The sequence below is a fragment of the Lagenorhynchus albirostris genome, chromosome X (assembly GCF_949774975.1).
Source record: "Lagenorhynchus albirostris chromosome X, mLagAlb1.1, whole genome shotgun sequence".
NCBI classification, from domain to species: Eukaryota; Metazoa; Chordata; class Mammalia; order Artiodactyla; family Delphinidae; genus Lagenorhynchus; species Lagenorhynchus albirostris.
In genome coordinates, this window is record NC_083116.1 from 8,181,861 (window position 1) to 8,202,707 (window position 20,847).

Below are 20,847 nucleotides of genomic sequence, written 5' to 3' on the forward strand. Positions count from 1 at the left end.
AACATTAGACAGCTATCCCGTGAAAGAAAACACACGTGGGAGAGATCAGGAGTGAATTTAAGGAGCTTCAGCAACAAAGTGGAACAAAAAATCCTGAGAAGAACTGCACAATAAGGGTAAGAACAGCTTCACTTTGCCTGCATCTTCCTGTTCCCCAGGTCAGCAGTGCCCAGCACCAAGAATGAACCCCCAGGCTCATCAGTTCCCCTGCTGGGAAAAGGACAGCGGGTGACTGACCCACTTCCCCAGCCTTTCATGGCACTGGTCAAAGGACTCACTTCAGTGTCCCCTCACCCAAAGATCAGCAAAGCTGAGACATTTAGGAACAAGGAAGAAGGGTGGGGGTAACCAGTATCAGCCAGGCAGCGGGAGGGTGGTTCCCAATGCCCTGCTCTGCAGACGACCCCGGCAGCCTGTGCTGCTACGCACCTCGACAGCCCTTGTGGACGTCGCAGACCCACTGAGCCTTAATCACTGAGGACCTCACCACAGACCCCAGCTGACCGTTCTGCAGAAGACCCCAGCAGCCTTCGCCACTGTAGAAACCAATGGCCAGCACAGCAGCCGTGGAACCCCTGCCGATTAGCCGCTGAGGTTTTCACCGCACCAACCGGATTGGCATTTGCAGAACCAGCTGCCGGAATCCCTCCCGCTCCCTTCCCTCCCCTTCCACTGGAGCCCGGGGGATCCACGCCGGCAGCCAGGTGCAGCCTCCGCAGCGATGAGTGTGCAAAAGGTCAGCCTAGCCCCCGGGCTGAGAGCCAAGGTCACAGAGCTGCTTGTGGACCTGGATCCTGCCCTGGGTCCCATCCCTGGCCCACACCGTTGGGCTCACCTGAAGCCAGCAGCTGCGGCTGTGCACCTGCGCTCTGCCGGCCGCCTGCATCACTGCAGAGGGACCCAGCCCTGCCACTAGCCCTGGCCCTCACCACTCGGTGTGTATACACACTGTGCGTGCGTGCGTGTGTGTGTGTGTGTGTGTGTGTGTGCAGCCTGCCCTCCCGCTACACAGGAGCCTGCAGCTGCCTCCACCCCCACCCCTGCAGCTGAGGGTGTGCTCCTCACCAGCTCTGGCCACCACTTAGCTTGGGACCTGCAGGTACTGCGGTGGACCCCAGACTCCCCGGCAGCAGCTGAGAACCCCCCACAGAGCTTGCCAAGGATCACGCAGGAGGTGATGTCGTGGGCCCCGAGCTGATGAGACATCAGGACCAAGCGGACATGGAGCCACCGCACGCCGGCGTACTTGGTACCCTGCACTACTGGCCTTGGGGTCACGGCTCGCTCCAGACAGCCTCCACCTGCGGGCGAAGGTCTTTCCTTACCGAAGTCACATATCGGTTGAATATAATTTTAAGGTCTAATTTGAAGGGAAGATTAATCATGGGGACACATTTTAAACCCTAGGGCAACAACTCAATAGCGTATGGCTTGGCAAACTTTCTTTAAAAGGCCAGATACTAAATATTTTAGACTTCCGGACCATGTAATTCTATTCAACTACATACTCTGCTTCTGTAGTGTTATATATGTAAAGGAACGGGCTTAACTGTGTTCCAATAAAACCTCATTTATGTAGAAACAGACAGCTGGTCCATGGGCCACAGCTTGTTGACCTCTGCTTAATGGTGGAGATTAAATGGAATAAAAATACTCAGTCCAAAAGAAAGCATAAAGAGAGTAAAAATAATACATAGAGTAGGTGTAATAAAAAGACAGCTGCTAGCAAGATGGTAGATTTTAATCCAACCATAATGATAATGTCATTAAGTATAAAGTTCCTAAAACACAAAGTAAAATATAGGCTGGATTTCAAAAGGCAAGACACAGATATAGGTTCTATACAAGAAATCCTTTTCAAATAAAGATAGATATATTAAAAGTAAAAGGATGGAAAATGTATAGCACTAAAAATCTAAAGAATGATGCAGTAGCTATATTAATGTCAGACAAAGTAGACTTCAGAATGAGGAATATTACCAGAGATAAAAAGAGATATTAACCTATTTATTAAAGGATTAGCTCTCCAAGACGTCATTCTAAGTGTGTGTGCTTCAAATAATAGATCCGATAGAAGAAATAGGCAGATCCACAACTTTATTTGGAGACTTCAACATTCCTTTTCTAGTTATAGATGCAACAGTTAGAAGGAAAATCAGTAAGGATGTAGACGGCCTGAATGACACTCAACCACTTTTCTCTAATTGACATTTATAGAACACTTCAGCCAACAACATCAGAATATACATTTACTCAAGTGTACATAGAACATTTGCCAGTATAGATAATATTCTGGGCCATAAGAAAAGCTCAATGAATTTAAAAGAATTCAAATCATGCAAAATATTATTACTGACAACAAAAGAATGAAAATAGAATTCCGAAATGGACAAAAATCAAGAAAATACTCAGATACTTGGAAAAATAAATGACACACCTCAAAATAACCGGAGGCAGGGCTTCCCTGGTGGCGCAGTGGTTGAGAGTCCGCCTGCCGATGCAGGGGACGCGGGTTCGTGCCCCGGTCCGGGAAGATCCCACATGCCACGGAGCGGCTGGGCCCGTGAGCCATGGTAGCTGGGCCTGCGCGTCCGGAGTCTGTGCTCCGCAACGGGGGAGGCCACAGCGGTGAGAGGCCCACATATCGCAAAAAAAATAAAAATAAAAAAAAATAACCGGAGGCAAAGAAGAAATCAAAAGGAAAATTAGAAAGCATTTTGGGAATGAATGAAAAGGAAAACACAACATATCAACATTCGTGAGCGATTCACCCAAGGCAGTAATTAATTAAAAATTTTAAAGCATTAACTAACACACCATTGTAAAGCAATTATACCCCAATAAAGATGTTTAAAAAAAATTTTTTTAAGCATTAAAGTCCTACATAAAAATATCTGAAAACTTGATCAAAAGTTCCACCTTAAGAAACTACAAAAGTAAGAACAAATTAAACCCAGATAAGCAGAAGGAAGTAAATAATAAAAACAAGAGCATAAATCAACAAAATTGCAAAATTTGCAACTCAAAATATTAACTGCAGATAGCAAAATAATTTGTATGGCACATATTAATTTGTACTTATATGTATGCCAGATGCCTGCAGTGATTTCTGTTAGACTCTTAGTTCTCCAAAACCAGCCCCTGTCATCTGAGCAGAGGTGACTATAACTGAAGTCAATCTCGCTAAATGGTGCTCACAAAAGGTATGCAAATTCATTTAATCATCCTGCTTCACTCAAAATCCTCACACACAGGTGCAATCTAACTCCTGCTTCAGTATTCAGAAGAAAAAAATGGACAAACTCCATCACTAGCAACTGACCTCTGCAGAACTCAACTTCTCCATTCATAAAACAGTTATTTGCCAGAGTGCAATTATTGGCTTGTCAAGTCAATACTATAAATTGTTAAAAAGTAAATTAATTATTTAAATAAAATATATGTTCAGGGACAATGTTGGAACACTGTTTGGCTTCTGAGATTTAGAAGAAAGGTTGAAGTATAATTAACAAAAGACTATTTCTTAATATTTCTCTCCAGGATTACTTTCTCATGGATTTGCATGAAAGGACATTTATGGCAAAAAAAAATTATTAAAAGTATATTATTAAAGCAAATCCAAATATTATGGAAATTGCCAAATTTTCTGAAGTATTGAATTCCATAAGTGCAACCGTGAAATCAGAACAAATTGTTCTAGAATTCCAGGTGCATGTTTTGTTTTCAGGGAGAGAACGAATGCCCTTAAAACTCTAATAAATTCAAAACTGCTGTTACATCTCTTTTAATTAATGTTTTAATTTACACAACTATCAGTGAAGGAGAAAATAGAAATCATGCTAATGAAATCAAATGAGTATATTTCAACAATAAAAGAGAAAACATTAATATTTGTGACTTTAATCCATTGCGAACTACAATTAGTTGATTCTCCTCTAAACTATGCTGAATATTGCATACAAATTAAACCATTTACAGATTATGCCTACAGCAAGTAAGCATGCTTAGGTTAACATGTTTGACAAACTATCTCAAATGTAATCGTTTGCAAGATTGTTTCATGTGATTTTTAAGAGTTTGCAAATCACAATATATAACATTTGCTAGCATAAAAATAAAGTTTTTATTAATTACCAAAAAAATAAAACTAAGTGAAAGCAAACTTGCAAAACTTTGTCTTGAAAACACCAGAGGAAGATTATTATTATTATTGAAATATATTCATTTGCTTTGGCTCCTCCTGACTGCTTATAGCAAAAATTGAGAAAAGAGAAATGACTTAAAGATAGAATTGTTAAACAAAAAGGAAGCAGAATTTCACCTCACACAAGTCAGAATGGCTATCATCAAAAAACCTACAAGTCGGGCTTCCCTGGTGGCGCAGTGGTTGAGAGTCTGCCTGCCAATGCAAGGGACACTGGTACGTGCCCCGGTTTGGGAGGATCCCACATGCCGCGGAGCGGCTGGGCCCGTGAGCCATGGCCACTGAGCCTGCACGTCCGGAGCCTGTGCTCCGCAACGGGAGAGGCCACAACAGTGAGAGGCCTGCATACTGCAAAACAAACAAACAAACAAACAAAAAAAAAACCTACAAGTAATAAATATTGGAGAGGGTGTGGAGAAAAGGGAACCCTCCTACACTGTTGGTGAGAATGGAAATTGGTGTGGCCACTGTGGAGAAGAGTATGGAGGTTCCTTTAAAAAACTGAAAATGTGAGTCAGCAATCCCACTCCTGGGTATATATCTAGAAAAAATGAAAACTCTAATTCAAAAAGATACATGCACCCCAGTGTTCATAGCAGCACTATTTACAATAGCCAAGATATGGAAGCAAACCAAGTGCCCATCAACAGACGACTGGCTTAAGAAGATGTAGTGTACACACACACACACACACACACACACACACACACAATGGAATATTACTCAGCCATAAAAAGATGAAAGGGGCTTCCCTGGTGGCACAGTGGTTGAGAATCTGCCTGCTAATGCAGGGGACACGGGTTCAAGCCCTGGTCTGGGAAGATCCCACATGCCCCGGAGCAACTAGGCCCGTGAGCCACAACTACTGAGCCTGTGCGTCTGGAGCCTGTGCTCTGCAACGAGAGGCCGCGATAGTGAGAGGCCCGCGCACCACGATGAAGAGTGGCCCCTGCTTGCCACAACTAGAGAAAGCCCTCACACAGAAATGAAGACCCAACACAGCAAAAATAAATTAATTAATTAATAAACTCCTACCCCCAACATCTTAAAAAAAAAAAGATGAAAGACTGCCATTTGCAGCAACACGGATAGACCTAGAGAATATTATACTTAGTGATGTATGTCAGACAGAGAAAGACAAATACTGTATGATATCACTTATATATGGAATCTAAAAATAATACAAATGAATCTATATATAAAACAAAATAGACTCACAGACATAGAAAACACACTTATGGTTACCAAAAGGGAGAGAGAGTGGGGAGCAGAGAAATTAGGGGTATGGGATTAACAGGTAAAAACTGCTATACATAAAATAGATAAGCAACAAGGATTTACTGTATAATACAGGGAATTATATTCAGTATCTTGTAATAACCTATAATGGTAATTATAATCAGAAAAAAAATAACTGAATCTCTTTGCTATACACCTGAAACTAACACAATATTGTAAATCAACTATACGTCAATTTTTTTAAAAAAAGAAGCAGAATGTAAATATTTGGAAAATTCTCAGCCTATCCATATTGCAAAAAATGAGAACACTAAGGGTGCGGCCAAGTGACCATTTGATAGGAAAATCAGTCTGAGTATAATCTGCATACTTTATCAGCAAGCCCAGGAGGAAATCTGCCATTTTTGAACTGAAAGGGAAGGAGATGAGAAGGAATGAAGGAAGACTGTTGAACTTCTTGGCTTTTACAGGATAGGACCATAGAGGTATATGGCTGAGCATGTGTGCTATTCTTCAAAGAAAGAGAATGAACCTGAAAATGATTCAGAGATCATTAGGGCTGCCTTCTCAGTTTCAAAAGGGGGGAAGGGGCATTGCTTTGCTTATACAAAAAAGGCAAAACAACTGTTCCAGTGTGCCCAGAAGACAGGATTGCCGCCCCAGTGGGCCTGAAGGGTGGAGCCAAAGGAAATTATTCTAGAGCCTTAAGATCTCATGGAGTTTGTCTTGCTAGATTTTGGACTTGCTTAGGACCCATCACTCCTTCCTTCTTTCCTATTTCTCCCTTTTGAAATGGGACTGTCTATCTTATGCCTGCCCCGGCATTGTATTTTGGAAACATAATTTGTTTTGTTTCTTATATTCACAGCTGGAGAGGAATTTTGTCTCAGGATGACTCTTACCTTGAGTCTCACCCATATCTGATTTAAATGACATTTAGATGGGCCTTTGAACTTCAGACTTTAGAGTTGATACTGGAACAAGTTAAGACTTTTGGGGGTTGGGGGGTGGAATCAATGTATTTTGCATGCTAGAAGCACATGAATTTGGGGAGGACAGGGGCAGAATGTTACAAACTGAATGTCTGAGTGTCCTCCAATTCATATGTTGAAACACTACACTCCAATGTAATAGCATTAGGAGGTGAGGCTTTTGGGAGGTAATTAGTATTAGATGAGGGCAGGGCCCTCATGAATGGGATTAGTGCCCTTTCAAAGAGTTACTGGAGTTTGCTTCCCCTCTCTGCTCTCCAGCATGTGAAGATTCAGTAAGGCAGCAGTCTGCAACCTGGAACAGGGCCTTCACTCAAACCTAGCCATCCTGGCACTCTGATCTCAGACTTCCGGCCTCCAGAACTATAAGAAATAAATTTTCCGTTGCTTAGAAGCCACCTAGTCCATGGCATTTTTCTTATAGCAGCCCAAACGGACCTGTATTTACAACAGGAAAAAAGTTGGACAATCTGAAAATCAATGATTTTTCTCTTAGATCCATCAGAAAACTGAGTTGAGAGTCATCCAGAAGTCTGGAAAGACAGGCGAACCCAGAGTCACAGCCAATATCTGCTCACCTAGAATAGAAGCCACTGTGATCATAAACTGGTAAGAACACTAAAATGGTAATTTTGATGAATTTCTGTTGGCTTGCCACTAACAAATGATCGATCAATGGCAACTAAATTTAGTGTCTATTTTTTTATGCTGTATACATTCATATTATAGATACATAGGGATTATATTAAACCAGTCCCAATTATTTGCTTCAAATACTTCAGTATTGAAGAAACTGCAGTGATCATCCCTGCACATAATTTTTGGGCACATGAATAGTTATCTTCTTTAAAAACATCTGTAAGTGAAATATTTAATTCAAAGAGTATTCATTTTTTTTGACATATAATTCATACACCATGAAATTCATCCTTTTACAATGTATAATTCAGTGGGTTTTAGTATGGTCACATGGTTGTGATACCATCCCACTATTTAATTCTGGAACACTTTCCTCTCTACAAAAAAGAAACCCCACTCCCACTAGCAGTCATTATTTGTGATAGTCAAATATTCATATTTTCATCTTTTCATTTTGGGGTCCCCAAATAGAAGCAGTGGAATTCTCAGCAGACAAAAGAGTAAACTGTTGATACACACAACAATATGGATGAATTACATAAGTAATTATGTCAAGTGAAAGAAGCCAGACAAAAATAGTAAATACTATCTGATTTATTGACATAAAGTTTCATAAAATAAAAACTATTACATGGTGACAGAAAGCAGATCAATGGACGCTTAAAGATGGAGTTGGAGAGAGAGGCAGAAGAGGGTTACCAGGAGGCATGAGGAAACTTCTGAGTTTTTTTTTTCCTGAGCAAAACAAAATCAAATTTAATGGTCTTCAGTGCAAAAGTAAAAACAAAAAACACAAAAAAGCAAATGAAAATTAACAGAACAACCCTAAACGTCAAGGCAGTTATGAGGAGAACTTTGAGCGTTAATCTTTAAAACTACAAATCAAAGATTTTTATTACTAGATAATTGGAAAAAAGTAGTTTTCTGCTGAGTGTTCATATGAAAGCAAAATTTCAAACAAAATCTGATGAACATAGAAAAAATTGGGGCGCTCACAAGATGGGATATGAGAAAAACAATGCTCAAATACTTATGTGTTACTAAAAAGAAATAGAAAAATCTTACGCATTCAGGCAACGTTAAATGCTCTTGAAAACTGGAGAACTGATAGTGAACCACAGTATCAGGTGTGTGTAGCACCACACATGCTAGGTGTGGACAGAAATTTGGGACGTGAGAGTAACAACTCTTCTCCAGGTGTGCCTGGAGCTTAGATACGACTTGGAATACACTGGACTTTCCCTGAAACTCTGATCCATTCCCAGTGGCACCTGCACTTGTGAAACACCCAGATATGTTCACTATCTGGATTTTTTTTTTTTTTTTTTTTTTTGCGGTACACGGGCATCTCACTGTTGTGGAGCATAGGTTCCAGACACGCAGGCTCAGAGGCCGTGGCTCACGGGCCCAGCCGCTCTGCGGCATGTGGGATCTTCCCGGACCGGGGCACGAACCCGCGTCCCCTGCATTGGCAGGCGGACTCTCAACCACTGCGCCACCAGGGAAGCCCGACTATCTGGATTTTGGTGAAGGTTTCACAGGTGAATACATAGGTCAAAACTAATCAAATTGTATACTTTGTGCAGTTTACTGTATGCCAGTTGTATTTTAATAAAGCTGGCTTTAAAAATACTTTCTTTGAGAAATAAAAAGCCACTTTGGAAAAGATCTTTTGGAGGAGGAGATTATTTCATCACCGGCATTACTTAGAAATGCTGGAGTATGGTAATGATAAAAAAAGACTGGCTTTTACTTGGTTTTAGTCTTGCTTTAAAATTCACTACAATGCTGTCCTTTATTGCCTGCATGGAGGGGGGTGGACCACCCCACTCCTCACCCTTGGGAGGCCACCACTCCCCTCCAAAGTTTCTTAGCAAGAAAGCAGTCTTACCAATGCCAGGTTTGTGGCATCTGGTTTAGTTTCCTACGCAAAGGAAAGAATATGCATCAAATACATTCGACTAACTGCCTAGGAGAATGGGGCTGGGGAGTGGAAATAAAAGGCAACAGACAGTGAAGAAACAGGAGAGGGTCCTGAACAATTAACTCGAGGAACATGATTAACTCAATCCTCAATCCAGACATGAGTCAAAACAAAACCCCTTCAAAGTGTGGAACAACCGCCACAGGTGGGGAACAACCAGCACAAAGCACAGAACAACCAGCCACAAGGACTCAAGAAATGGAGAGGATGACCCCCTGTCAATCCAAATGCAGAGACAGTGCCAAGGTCGGATGCCCCTACCCATGATCCTCCTCCTCCTCCTGGATCCCCCACCCCAGACGCCTATGCTGTCCGTGCAGAAGGCAGCCAAGCAGGTACACTTGATATTAAAACCCCTTCACCACCATCCCCCGAAAGTAAAGACTTGGGGGAAGAAGAGTATTTAATAACTGACATTATTTATAAATGTCATGGTGTGGAGGTGATGATAAAAACAGGACCAGCTTTTACTTGGTTTACTTCTTATATTAAAATTCTTTGCAGACTGTTCCCCGGCTCCAGGGGCAAACCACTCTGCCCTGTCCTGGGAGGCTACTGATCACCCCAGGTATCTTAGCAAGAAAGTGGCCCAATTAGTGTTGGGTTTGTGGTCTCCAAATACCTTTAGTCAACGAGGATGGTGTGCCGCTGGTAACTTTTAGTGGGATGAGTTTCTTAGTCCTTGCTTACAGCACAGGGTGGAAAGCAACAAATACCACTATGAGGTAGATGGCCTGGAGTCAGTTTGACATTTGTGGGTGGGAATGCCACCCACACACATCACAGTCTTCTTCATCTGGGTTCTGGCAGTCTGAACTCTGATGCCTTCCCAAACCTCCATCCCATTCCATATTTGCGCCTCCTCCCACACACATACACTCATTCATGCAAACTCCAAATCCTTTTCTTCCTGCCCATGGGATAAAGTGTTCAGGAGGAATCTGTCTTCAGGTCTCAGTCCTCACCTCATCTGTATCCCCCATGTGTGGCTAACTGTGGGCCTGCAGGTCTGGCCCCTGACTCTGCAGCACTCTTCTCCCAGCCCTCAGACACGCCTGCCCCTCCCTCCCCCCCCCACCAAAACAGAGAACCGGCACACGTACCCCCCCACACACACACACGTATCTCTTTCTCAGATCCTGTTGATGTTATTTCACCCATCACCACCTGTGTACGCTGTTGGCGCCCACTTTGGTGTCTGCAAGGGTGGCCGTTTCTCCACGGGCTCCTCTGGGGACGCAGCAGACAGCTGCTGGTGTCCAGGCCTCTCTAGACACAGGGCGGTTCTGGGACGGGCCGGGTTGTCCGCGGCGTCTTGGTTCTGCTCCGGCTGCAGCCGTGGTCTCTGATTTTGATTCCTTCTGCTCATCAGCTGGAGGTAACAGTCGGAAGTCGTTGCCCTTGTTTCTCTCGTGTGCTTTCTCGAACAGGTGATAGATGGTTCAGGGGACCTTGGGAGTGCACACTCTTGCAGGGACATTTCTACCCACCTGGCTACCTTCCGCACTGGGTGGGGGGCTGGGGTGCAACAGGTGAGCACGGAGCACAGCACTAGTTCGGGGGAAGAAGATGGAGACTGGATGGGGAGGGGGCTTCACACGGAGTGCAGGCTGAGGATGGGGTTTGTGCCTGGCACGGACAGCATAGGCGTCTGGGGTGGGGGATCCATGAGGAAGAGGAGGAGCATGGGTAGGGGCATCCAACCTTGGCACTGTCTCTGTACTTGGACAGGGGGTCATCCTCTCCATTTCTTGAGTCCTTGTGGCTGGTTGGTCCCCACCTGTGGTTGGTTGCTCTGTACTTTTAAGGGGTTCTGTTTTGACTCTTGTCTACAATTAGTAGTGAGCATACCACCCTGTCATGTGATAATTTTAGGAAAAAAATCAGCAGACTACATCAAATAGGGCAGGTCAAAAAATGATGTTAATTGTTGGAGGTAACAGCCTTTCATTTTCTTATATAATTTTTTTCTAAATTTGTTTACCAAAAATGTCTTGAAGGGTCTGCTGCTACTCAACGCAAATTTATCGAAGTATTAGGAACACATTCAGTGCATATTTTGTATTAAAATGTTGCAATTGACTTTATAAAGTAACTCTCATTGATATCTTTAGTGATTCTCTTTTACATTTTCCACCAAAATGAATGACAAAAAGTTAAAGGTCCTCAGCGTGCACTGAGTTCGTTTTTACTGAAATTTTCCATTTCCGACATGTTCAGTTTTCAAGAATATTCTTCCACCTTCCAGGTTGAGGAGCACACTCAAGGTGACTCTCCCACGTCACACTGCACATCAGAGACACATCCAAGCCCAGAACCAGGGGCGCCTACTTCCTTCTTCAGTTCTTGTTTTCTGGGCCGCTGTACAAGTGGTGATATAAAGTGACACTCATGTCATTATAATAATAACCCTCAACTACTTTTGCAATGATTTCCTTCACCGTCTTGTACGTTTTAACTATAGAAGGCAGGTTTAAACACTCCACAGGGCACCAGATACAGGATGGAATCTGCTTGAGCGTTTGCTTCACTCTGGCCACAAAGGGCAGGTGTTGGAGGTCAGCCATCCATTCTCGAGTCCAAGCACAAAAGACAGGAAAGAGCTGTGTGAGGACGATGGGAGGGGTACTTCCCACACACTTTGCCAGGATTCGCCACGTGGCTTTGGACAACACCAGAGCCTTCACCTCCACCGCAAGCTCCCTGCCACGTAACACGCCTACTGCTAGAGCAGATTCCTGCACCAAGACCCGACCACGTACAGGCTCTGTCCAAGCATCCAGTACCAGTCAGAGCGCAGGAAACAGGACGCATAGAGAGACAAGGAGCTGGGAACAGGGAGACCGTCAGCTGCTGTCACCTCAGACCTAAAGACACGGGAAGAGGGAGTGGTCACCCAAACCTGGAAAGATCACTTATCATGAGGACAAGGCCATCTTGGGAGGAGCACTGACCTCTCCAAGAGACTGAGCCAGTCCTCGATGACTAGCAGGGAGGGAGCCGGGAGATGAAGCACCCCGCCCCCACTCTCCTCCCCCCAACTGTCCTTGGGGCTCCCCAGCCGCCAAACCCAATGGAGGTCCCGGGGGACCCTTGATATAATCCACAGGACACCGCCTGCCAAGATAGAGAGGGGGTCGAGAAGGGCAGAGAGTGGATCTGATGTGCAGAGGGAAGATGCCTAGCAGAGATACAAGATGCACAGCAGTCGCAGGAGGTGGGTACCAATTCCCGTTCCCACTGACAGTTCAGGGAATTGAGGCTCAGAGAAGCCAAATAACTTGTGCTACACTGTGAGGGAGGACCAAGACTCGGGTTCTCCAGGCCCTGCGTCTCGTGTTCTCTCTGGTCATCTGGATAAACCACATGCCCTCTCTAGGCTCCAGTTCCCCATTCATGGGACGAGGGAATTGGGATAACTGATGCTAACCTGAGAAAATGTGCTATGGTTCTATAATTCTCACTTTTAATAATATTATGATTCCTCTAAATTTTCATCACTATGATTCTAGCCAACTGGCCTTACAACCCGGAAGTATAAAATGACAAGCGAGGGCCCATCCCGGCTGGAGCTGCTCTCTTGCTCTTTCTGATTCACTCATCCCTGGACGGACACCAGACCCAGTCGGCCCCTAAGAACAAGGTCTCTGGTTGAATCTGGGGGATTATCCTGGAAAGAGGGCACTTTAGACAGAGGTAAGCCATAGAACAAAGACTGTTAAGCCACTCAACAACCCTTGAAGAAGCATGTGTTCTTTGTCGAGCACAGAGATACAGAGACCAATAAGACATGGTCCTCGTCACACGCTTTCTGAAGAAAATGTATCTGCCCCATGCCTTCCCGAATGGGTACTTCCGCATATGGCATCGTGAAGAGACGTCTCAGAGTCATTTCCATGCTAATAGAAAATAAACCTGAACTCTTTTTTTTTTTTTTTTTGCGGTACGCGGGCCTCTCACTGTTGTGGCCTCTCCCGCTGCGGAGAACAGGCTCCGGACGCGCAGGCTCAGCGGCCATGGCTCACGGGCCCAGCCGCTCCGCGGCATGTGGGATCTTCCCAGACCAGGGCACGAACCCGTGTCCCCTGAATCGGCAGGCGGACTCTCAACCACTGCGCCACTAGGGAAGCCCAACCTGAACTCTTAAAATCAAACATTCTGAATATTCAGACATTTCCTACAATGCTCAACACTTTAAGCTTTTTTTTCCTCTGAAACGCCTAAGGCTATGGAGTGTGACCCTTTATTACTAAGCCTAATATGAAAAATGCTTTAATGCCACATGATGGATGGTTTGCAGTAAGAAATACCTTCAATTGTACATATCAAAGAGAGAGAAAAAAGCATTCTGATTTCTTTTTACCCCGTGGCCTGACAACTTGAAAGAATATTCTTTTATTCCAAAGAGGCTATTTGGGGGCACTTTTCTGGGAATCATTGCTAGGTATTTAGGTATTTTGAGAGTGAACAGAAGATCGTGCTGTTAAAAGTTTTTGCCTACCATATTAACAAATCAATAAAATAAAAAGAAAGAGACAATACATATAGGAACAAAACAAATGTGGATTCTTTAAAAAGACTAATAAAACAGGTAGATATTCAACAAGAATGAGCAAGAGAAACAAGAGAAGGCACAAAGAAACACTGTTGGGCATGGAAAGGAGCCATAACTATAAATACAGTAATGATTTTTTTTTAAGTATGAGAATTCGATTCTCTACTTTAAAGCAGTAAAACTAAAAACAGATGAAATGGAAAATCTCCTAGAAAAATATGTTACCAAAGTTGACACCAAAAAATAGAAAAAGAACAAAAGCTGCTGAATGTATCTTTATAAGTTCAGTCTAAAGCTATATTTTAGAAGTAGATGGTACAAAAAAGGAAAACAATAGGTCAATCTCAGTTAAAAACATCAATGCAAAAATCCTAAATAAGATATTAGCAAACATACCCAGCAGTGTGGTGTGTGTATAAATGTATATTTATTTTAAAATATGTTTTTTGATATGATATACATCATGTATCATATATATCATGATCACATATATCATATTTATCACATGGTAAATATACGGTATGCGTGTGTGTTTGTGATGACCAGTAAGGTTAATCCCAGAAGCTCAAGGAAGATTCAACCTTAGAAAGTCTTACTGTAATTCACCACACTGACAGAATAAGAAGGAGAGACTAATCATCACAACAGATGCAGAAAAAAACATTTATAAAATTTAGTACCCATTCATAATTTAAGAGTACAGTAAAATACCTAGCCAACCAAGAATAGAAGGAAGTTTTTACTAAGCAGTTTCTACTAAAAACCTACAGTAAACTTTAGGAACATATTTCCTTTAAAGTCAGGAACTAGACAAATATGTTTTTTCTAACACCACTCCACTCATCATTGTGTGACATATCTGGCTGACACAATAAACAAAGGAAAAGGAGTAAGAGAAATAAGGATTTGAAATGGAGAAAAAAAGAAGAATCATGTGCACATAAGATTGTCTACATAGAGAATCCATGAGAAACTACAAACAATTAAAAGTCATAAGAGAGTTTGGCAAGAATGCTGGAGACAAGATTAATATACAAACATCCATGGCATCCTTACCAGCAACAATGAATTAGAAAATGTAATTTTTAAAAGATCCCATTAGCAATAACAATAAACTACGGCAAACCTAGGAATGAATCTAAAGAAAGAGGTGCAAGAGTTAAATGAAAGCAAATTATGAAACTTCACTGAAAGTCCTAGACCTAAATAAACAGAGATATATCTCATGCTCAGAGATGAGAGGATTCAACATCAACATCAGTTCCTCCTAAGTTAATACATAAATTGAATGTAATTCGTATTAAAGTCCTAGAAAGGTTTGTTTTTGTTTTTGTTTGCGGTACGCGGGCCTCTCACTGTTGTGGCCTCTCCCGTTGCAGAGCACGGGCTCCGGACGCGCAGGCTCAGCAGCCTTGGCTCACGGGCCTAGCTGCTCCGCGGCATGTGGGATCTTCCCAGACTGGGGCACAAACCCGTGTCCCCTGCATTGACAGGCGGATTCTCAGCCACTGCGCCACCAGGGAAGCCCCTTAGAAAGGTTTTTCATGAACATTTTTAGCTGGTTTTAAAATTCATATGGAAGAATTAAGGTCAAAAAACAGCCAAGGCGACATTGAAAAAGTGTAAGATGGACACTTGTCCTACCAGATATGAAGACATTTATTAAAGCCTTATAATTAAGACACAATAGGATTGGTACAGAGTTAGACCAGCATAATAGAGAGCGCCCCTCTGTGTATAGGAACTTGGGATGTGACAGAGGTAGCATTACAGAACTGCGGGAAATGACTGAACTATATATTAAATGGTCCTGGGACAGTTGGTTATTTACAGGGGAAAAAATAGATCTCTAACTCATGCTATATCCAAAAATGAATTCCAAGAGAATTACACTTAACTTTAAAATATTTAGGAAAAAATAAAGACACTATTTTTATAATCCCAGACTAGGCAATGACACAATAGCACAAACCATGAAGCAAAAAAAGAAGAAAATGTTGACCAATATGATTTTAAAACTTATGTGACAAGACAGCAAAAAACAAATGTTAAAGGCAAGAAATGGAAAGAGCTGGAAGCTGTAAGAGGCCAGCCTTGCTGACACCTTGATTTTAGCTCTTTAAGACTCATTTTGGACTTCTGACCTCCAGAACTGTAAGAAAATTAATTTGTTCTATTTTAAACCAAACCAAAACAAAACAAAACAGAAATGGAAAGAGTAGTTTTGTTTTTGTTTTTTAAGTGTCCAGGATATATAGTGAACATTTGGTAACTGTAAGGAAAAACACAAATAACCCACTATAAAAAATGAGCAAAATCTATAAACTGGCAATGCATAGAAAAAGAAACCCAAATGACCAACAATCATGAGAAAGAAAAGCATAAATCACCAGAAATCCAGAGAAGTATAAATCAATACCACAATGAGATACCTTTCAATCTATCAGATTAGCAAAATGTAAAAGCCTGATAATGCCAAGAGTTGGAGAAGATGCAGAGCAACGAGAACTCTCATACACGGTTCTGGAAGTGTAAATTGAGAGCAATTCAGCAACATCTACCAAAGTGGATGATGTTTGTCCCCTAAGACCCAGAAATCCACGTCTGCATCTATACCTTTGAGAAGCTCACATGTCCACATGGAAACAAGCCCAAAGAAGTACACAACAGGGGCTTCCCTGGTGGTGCAGTGGTTAAGAATCTGCCTGCCAATGCAGGAGACACGGGTTCGAGCCCTGGTCTGGGAAGATCCCACATGCTGTGGAGCAATTAAGCCCGTGAGCCACAGCTACTGAGCCTGTGCTCTAGAACCTGCGAGCCACAACTGCTGAGCCCACGTGCCACAACTATTGAAGCCCATGTGCCTAGAGCCCATGCTCTGCAACAAGAGAAGCCACCCCACAATGAGAAGCCCGTGTACCGCAAAGAAGAGTAGCCACAACTAGAGAAAGCCCACGTGCAGCAACGAAGTCCCAATGCAGACAAAAATTAAATTAAATTTAAAAAATAATTATAAAATTATAGTAATTAAGGCAGTGTGATATTGGTATAGGGACAGTAAAATGGGCAGAACAGGAGAAGGCAGAAATAGAGTTGCTATAATTGTTTGGGTCACCAATTTCCAATGTGGTGAGAGGGGTTTTTCCATACCAACAATTTTTGGGACACCAGCTGGGTGCCCTACAAGTTATCTCAATTCTGACACTATCTACCTGGAGACAGCATCACATTCCACAGGTTAAGGGCTCAGTTCTACAAGACTGCTCCTGACCCCAACTTCAGAGGCCAGTCTCAAGTCCAAGTTATCACCTGTTCTTCTGACCAACGAGCTATAAATCAAAGGTTCCCACAATCCCCTCTTTGGGCTTGATTAACTTGCTACATCAGCTCACAGAACTCAGAGAAACGTTTTACTTACTGGATGGATCACCGGTTGGTTATAAAAGGACATGACTCAGGAACAGCAGGATGGAAGAGATGTATAGGCAAGTCATGTGGAAGGGGGTGCAGCGCTTCCAAGCCCTCTCAAGGCACACCAGTCTCCCCAAATCTCCACGTTTGCCAAACCAGAATCTTTCCAAACTCCGTCCTTTTGGGGTTTTATGGAGGTTTCATTACAGAGGCATGATTGATTAAATCATTGATCATTGGCAGACTGAATTCAACCTTCAGCCCCTCGGCCCTCCCCAGAGGTGGGGGAGGTTAGTGAAAGTTCCAACCCTCTAATCACGTGGTTGGCTCTCCTGGCAATCAGCCCCCACCCATAGGTTTCTTAAGTACTCTCCAAAAGTCACCTCATTAACATAACAAAACACCATTATGGCTCTCATCCTTAGGAAATTCCAAGTGTTTTAGGAGCTCTGAGCCAGAAACAGCACAAAGACCAAATACATACTTCTCATTATAAATCATAATATCACATAGAACCTTGCATAAATGGATATTTGATTTTTGACAAAAGTAGCACTGCAGAGGAGTGGGAAAAGGTCAGGGTTTTTTTCTTCTTAAATGGTGCTGAGACAATTGGGTATACACAGGGAAAAAAATGAAATTTAACCCTGATTTCACCACACACACATACATCAATATACACAATCCCTCCTCATCATTTACAGATTTGGTACTTGTGGATTCATTTGCTCACAAAATTTCATTGTAATCCCAAAATCAATACTCAGCGTGTTTTTGTGGTCATTTGTGATCATGCACTGAGTGGTGAATTTGAGTCTTTCAACACAGACATTGCCAGCTGAGGTCGAATAAGGCAATGCTCTCTGCCTTATTTCAGCTCTGATACTGTAAACAAGTGTTCTTTTCAAGGTCTATTTAGCGCCATATTTCTTGCATTTTTTTTCGCTTGTTTTCAGTGATTTTGCTGTTTAAAACGGCCTCCAAGCACAACATTGGAGTACTGTCCAAGTGTTCCTAAGCAGGCTATGATTTGCTTTATGAGTATTAATAAACTTTGTTCAGGCATGAGTTACAGTGCTGTTGGCCATGAGTTTGTCAACCTAAATAAAACTAGGAGGCAATAACCAAGTAGAAAGCATTTATTTGTGTCAACTTAAAAAATACACAACGTGAGAGTTGCAAGTTAAGTTTTATTTGGGGCAAAATAAGGACTGGAGCCCGGGAGACAGCATCCCAGATAGCTCTGAGAAACTGCTCCAAAGAGGCAGGGCGGAACGCCAGTATATATGTGATTTTGGTGAAGGGGGAGTACATGCAATAGAGCACATATTTTTTTACAGAAGGTTTCTGTTCGTCTCGTGCAGGTTACTGCTAGTCACAAGGAGCAGTCGTCACCATGAAGGCTTTTAGTGCTTTTCTAGATACGAGGAGATGCAAAAATTGGGCTCATAAAATCAGCTCCTGGAAATATCTAACTATCTGAAGACCTGTTCTGCCAGTTTTTCCCAGAGCACAGAATGCCTCATTTCTGCTCTCCACCCTGAACTGCTTTCAGGGGTGTTGAAAGTCAGCAGCTGCAGCAGCACCTGATTTAATCCTTGTAGCGATAGATGGCAAGTGCCAATGGTGAGTGCCAATTCGTAGTTGACATTTGAGATCAAAGAAGTGCAACTGGGGCACACAGATTCGGGTTGCAACCCAAAGTGTCTCACCAGGGCGTAAAAGTCAGGAGCTTTTAAAGGCAAAGAAGAGGGTTTTGCATTACAAGGAATTTTAATTGGAATTAGAGGCAGAAGGGAGGTAAAGTTCGTTACTGTGACAAGTTGCAGGTGTTCTTGCCGACTCCCAGTCCTTGGTTTGTAGTTTGACCCAGTTCAAAAGTTCATGGCTCTGAAACCGTGCAACACAAATTGGGACTTGAACCCACACGCTGGGACTCGAACCCAGCCAGAACCCAGATTGGGGTTCCACCCAGTTGGGACATGCATGAAGTCTACCTTGGTAATGGCCTCCCAGCTCTATTTTAAGACCCCTTAACATAAGTGGCTCCATTTTATTTCACAAGTTCGCAGTTGATGAGCCAACGATTTGGTATATCCAGAAAAAGGAAGAGGAAATTTGTCCATCTTTACATCAGGCAGCTCTGGAAAGTGCTAAAGTAACAGCTATAGTGTGTGATGATGCTATGGAAAAGATGGAAGAGTGGTTAAGTCTGTGGATTTATAAGATGATAACCAATTAATAAAAGCATAGTGGGCCTCAATGTTGTGAGGCTGAAAGCCAAAGAAATTTACAGTCAGATTACTCAGGGTTAGGAAAATATTAAACCCTCTTGACTAATCCTGGCTGACTGGCTTGCTTGTTTCAAAAGGCAATATGGTGTGAAAAACGTTAAACTTGTAGGTGAGGCAGGTTCTGCAGGTCAGGAGGCTGTGGAAGAATTTTAAAAGTATCCACTAAGTGTTGTACAGGAAAAGAGTAATGGGAAGAGAAGATTTACAATGCTGATGAGACTGGCTTGTTTTAAAAGGACATTGGCAAAGAACCTATACAACACAAATGACACTTCAGTCGGTGAAAATGTCACCAGAGACCCGTAGGAACCTAATCCTGTATTTTTCCTAAGAGCATAGTTCATCATTTGCTAATTCAGTGTTTATGGTGACTTTGTAGAACATAACTATTGTGAATAATGAGAATCAGGTATATATATTTATATATAATCTTACAAATCAATAAGGAAAAGACAACAAAGACCTCTACAGAAAAATGAACAAAAGATTTGAACAATTCCTTCAAAACAGAGTAATTCCACATGTCCAAAGATCATTTGAAATGGTACTCAACTCAGGAAAATATAAATTAAAACCACAGTACCAGAGGCCTTGCAGACGCCGCCGCCCTGAGCCTCCCGCGCTGCACACCTTGGTCAACTCCATCGCGTTCTTCGACATCGCCATCCAGGGAGAGTCCTTGGGCTGCATCTCCTTCGAGCTGTTTGCAGACAAAGTTCTAAAGACAGCAGAAAGCTTTCGCGCTCTGAGCACTGGGAAGAAAGGATTTGGTTACAAAGGTGCCTGCTTTCACAGAATAATTCTGGGATTTATGTGCCGGGGTGGTGACTTCACACGCCATAATGGCACTGGTGGCAAGGCCATCTATGGGGAGAAATTTCATGACGAGAATTTCATCCTGAAGCATATGGGTCCTGGCATCTTGTCCATGGCAAATGCTGGCCCCAACACAAACGGTTCCCAGTTTTTCATCTGCACTGCCAAGACTGAGTGGTCGGATGGCGAGCATGTGGTCTTTGGCAAGGTGAAAGAGGGCAAGAATATTGTGGAAGCCATGTGCTTTGGGTTCAGGAATGGCAAGACCAGCAGGAAGATCACCATTGCTGACTGTGGACAAATCTTATAAATCTGAATTGTGTTTTATCTTAACCACCAGACATTCCTTCTGTAGCTCAGGGGAACACCCCTTCACCCCCATCTGTTCGAAATATCCTATAATTTTTGTGTTCTTACTGCAGTTCTTTCGGTTCCATATTTTCCTTATCCCCCTCCAAGTTTAGCTGGATTGCAAAGTTGTTTATGATTATGAAATAAAAACTAAAAAACAACAACAAAAAACCCGACAGTACAAGATCATTACCCACATTCCAGACTGGCAAATTTTTACAGTCTGATAATATCCAGTGGTGAAAAGCATATAATTCTAATACTCTATCAGTGGACGTGTGCAATTAATATAACCACTTTGGAAAACAGTTAGGAATTATTTAATAAAATTGAAGACACACGTACTCCGTAGCCCAGCAATT

At 42.6% G+C, this 20,847-nt stretch overlaps 1 protein-coding gene across 1 annotated transcript; it reads left to right on the top strand.

Annotated features, from left to right (window-relative positions):
• Nucleotides 1–19,859: 19,859 nt before the first annotated feature.
• LOC132514043 (peptidyl-prolyl cis-trans isomerase A-like) lies at nt 19,860–20,444 on the top strand. The gene has a single exon (XM_060138698.1). It carries the CDS (start codon nt 19,860–19,862, stop codon nt 20,442–20,444), a length of 585 nt encoding a protein of 194 aa, XP_059994681.1.
• Nucleotides 20,445–20,847: the final 403 nt, after the last annotated feature.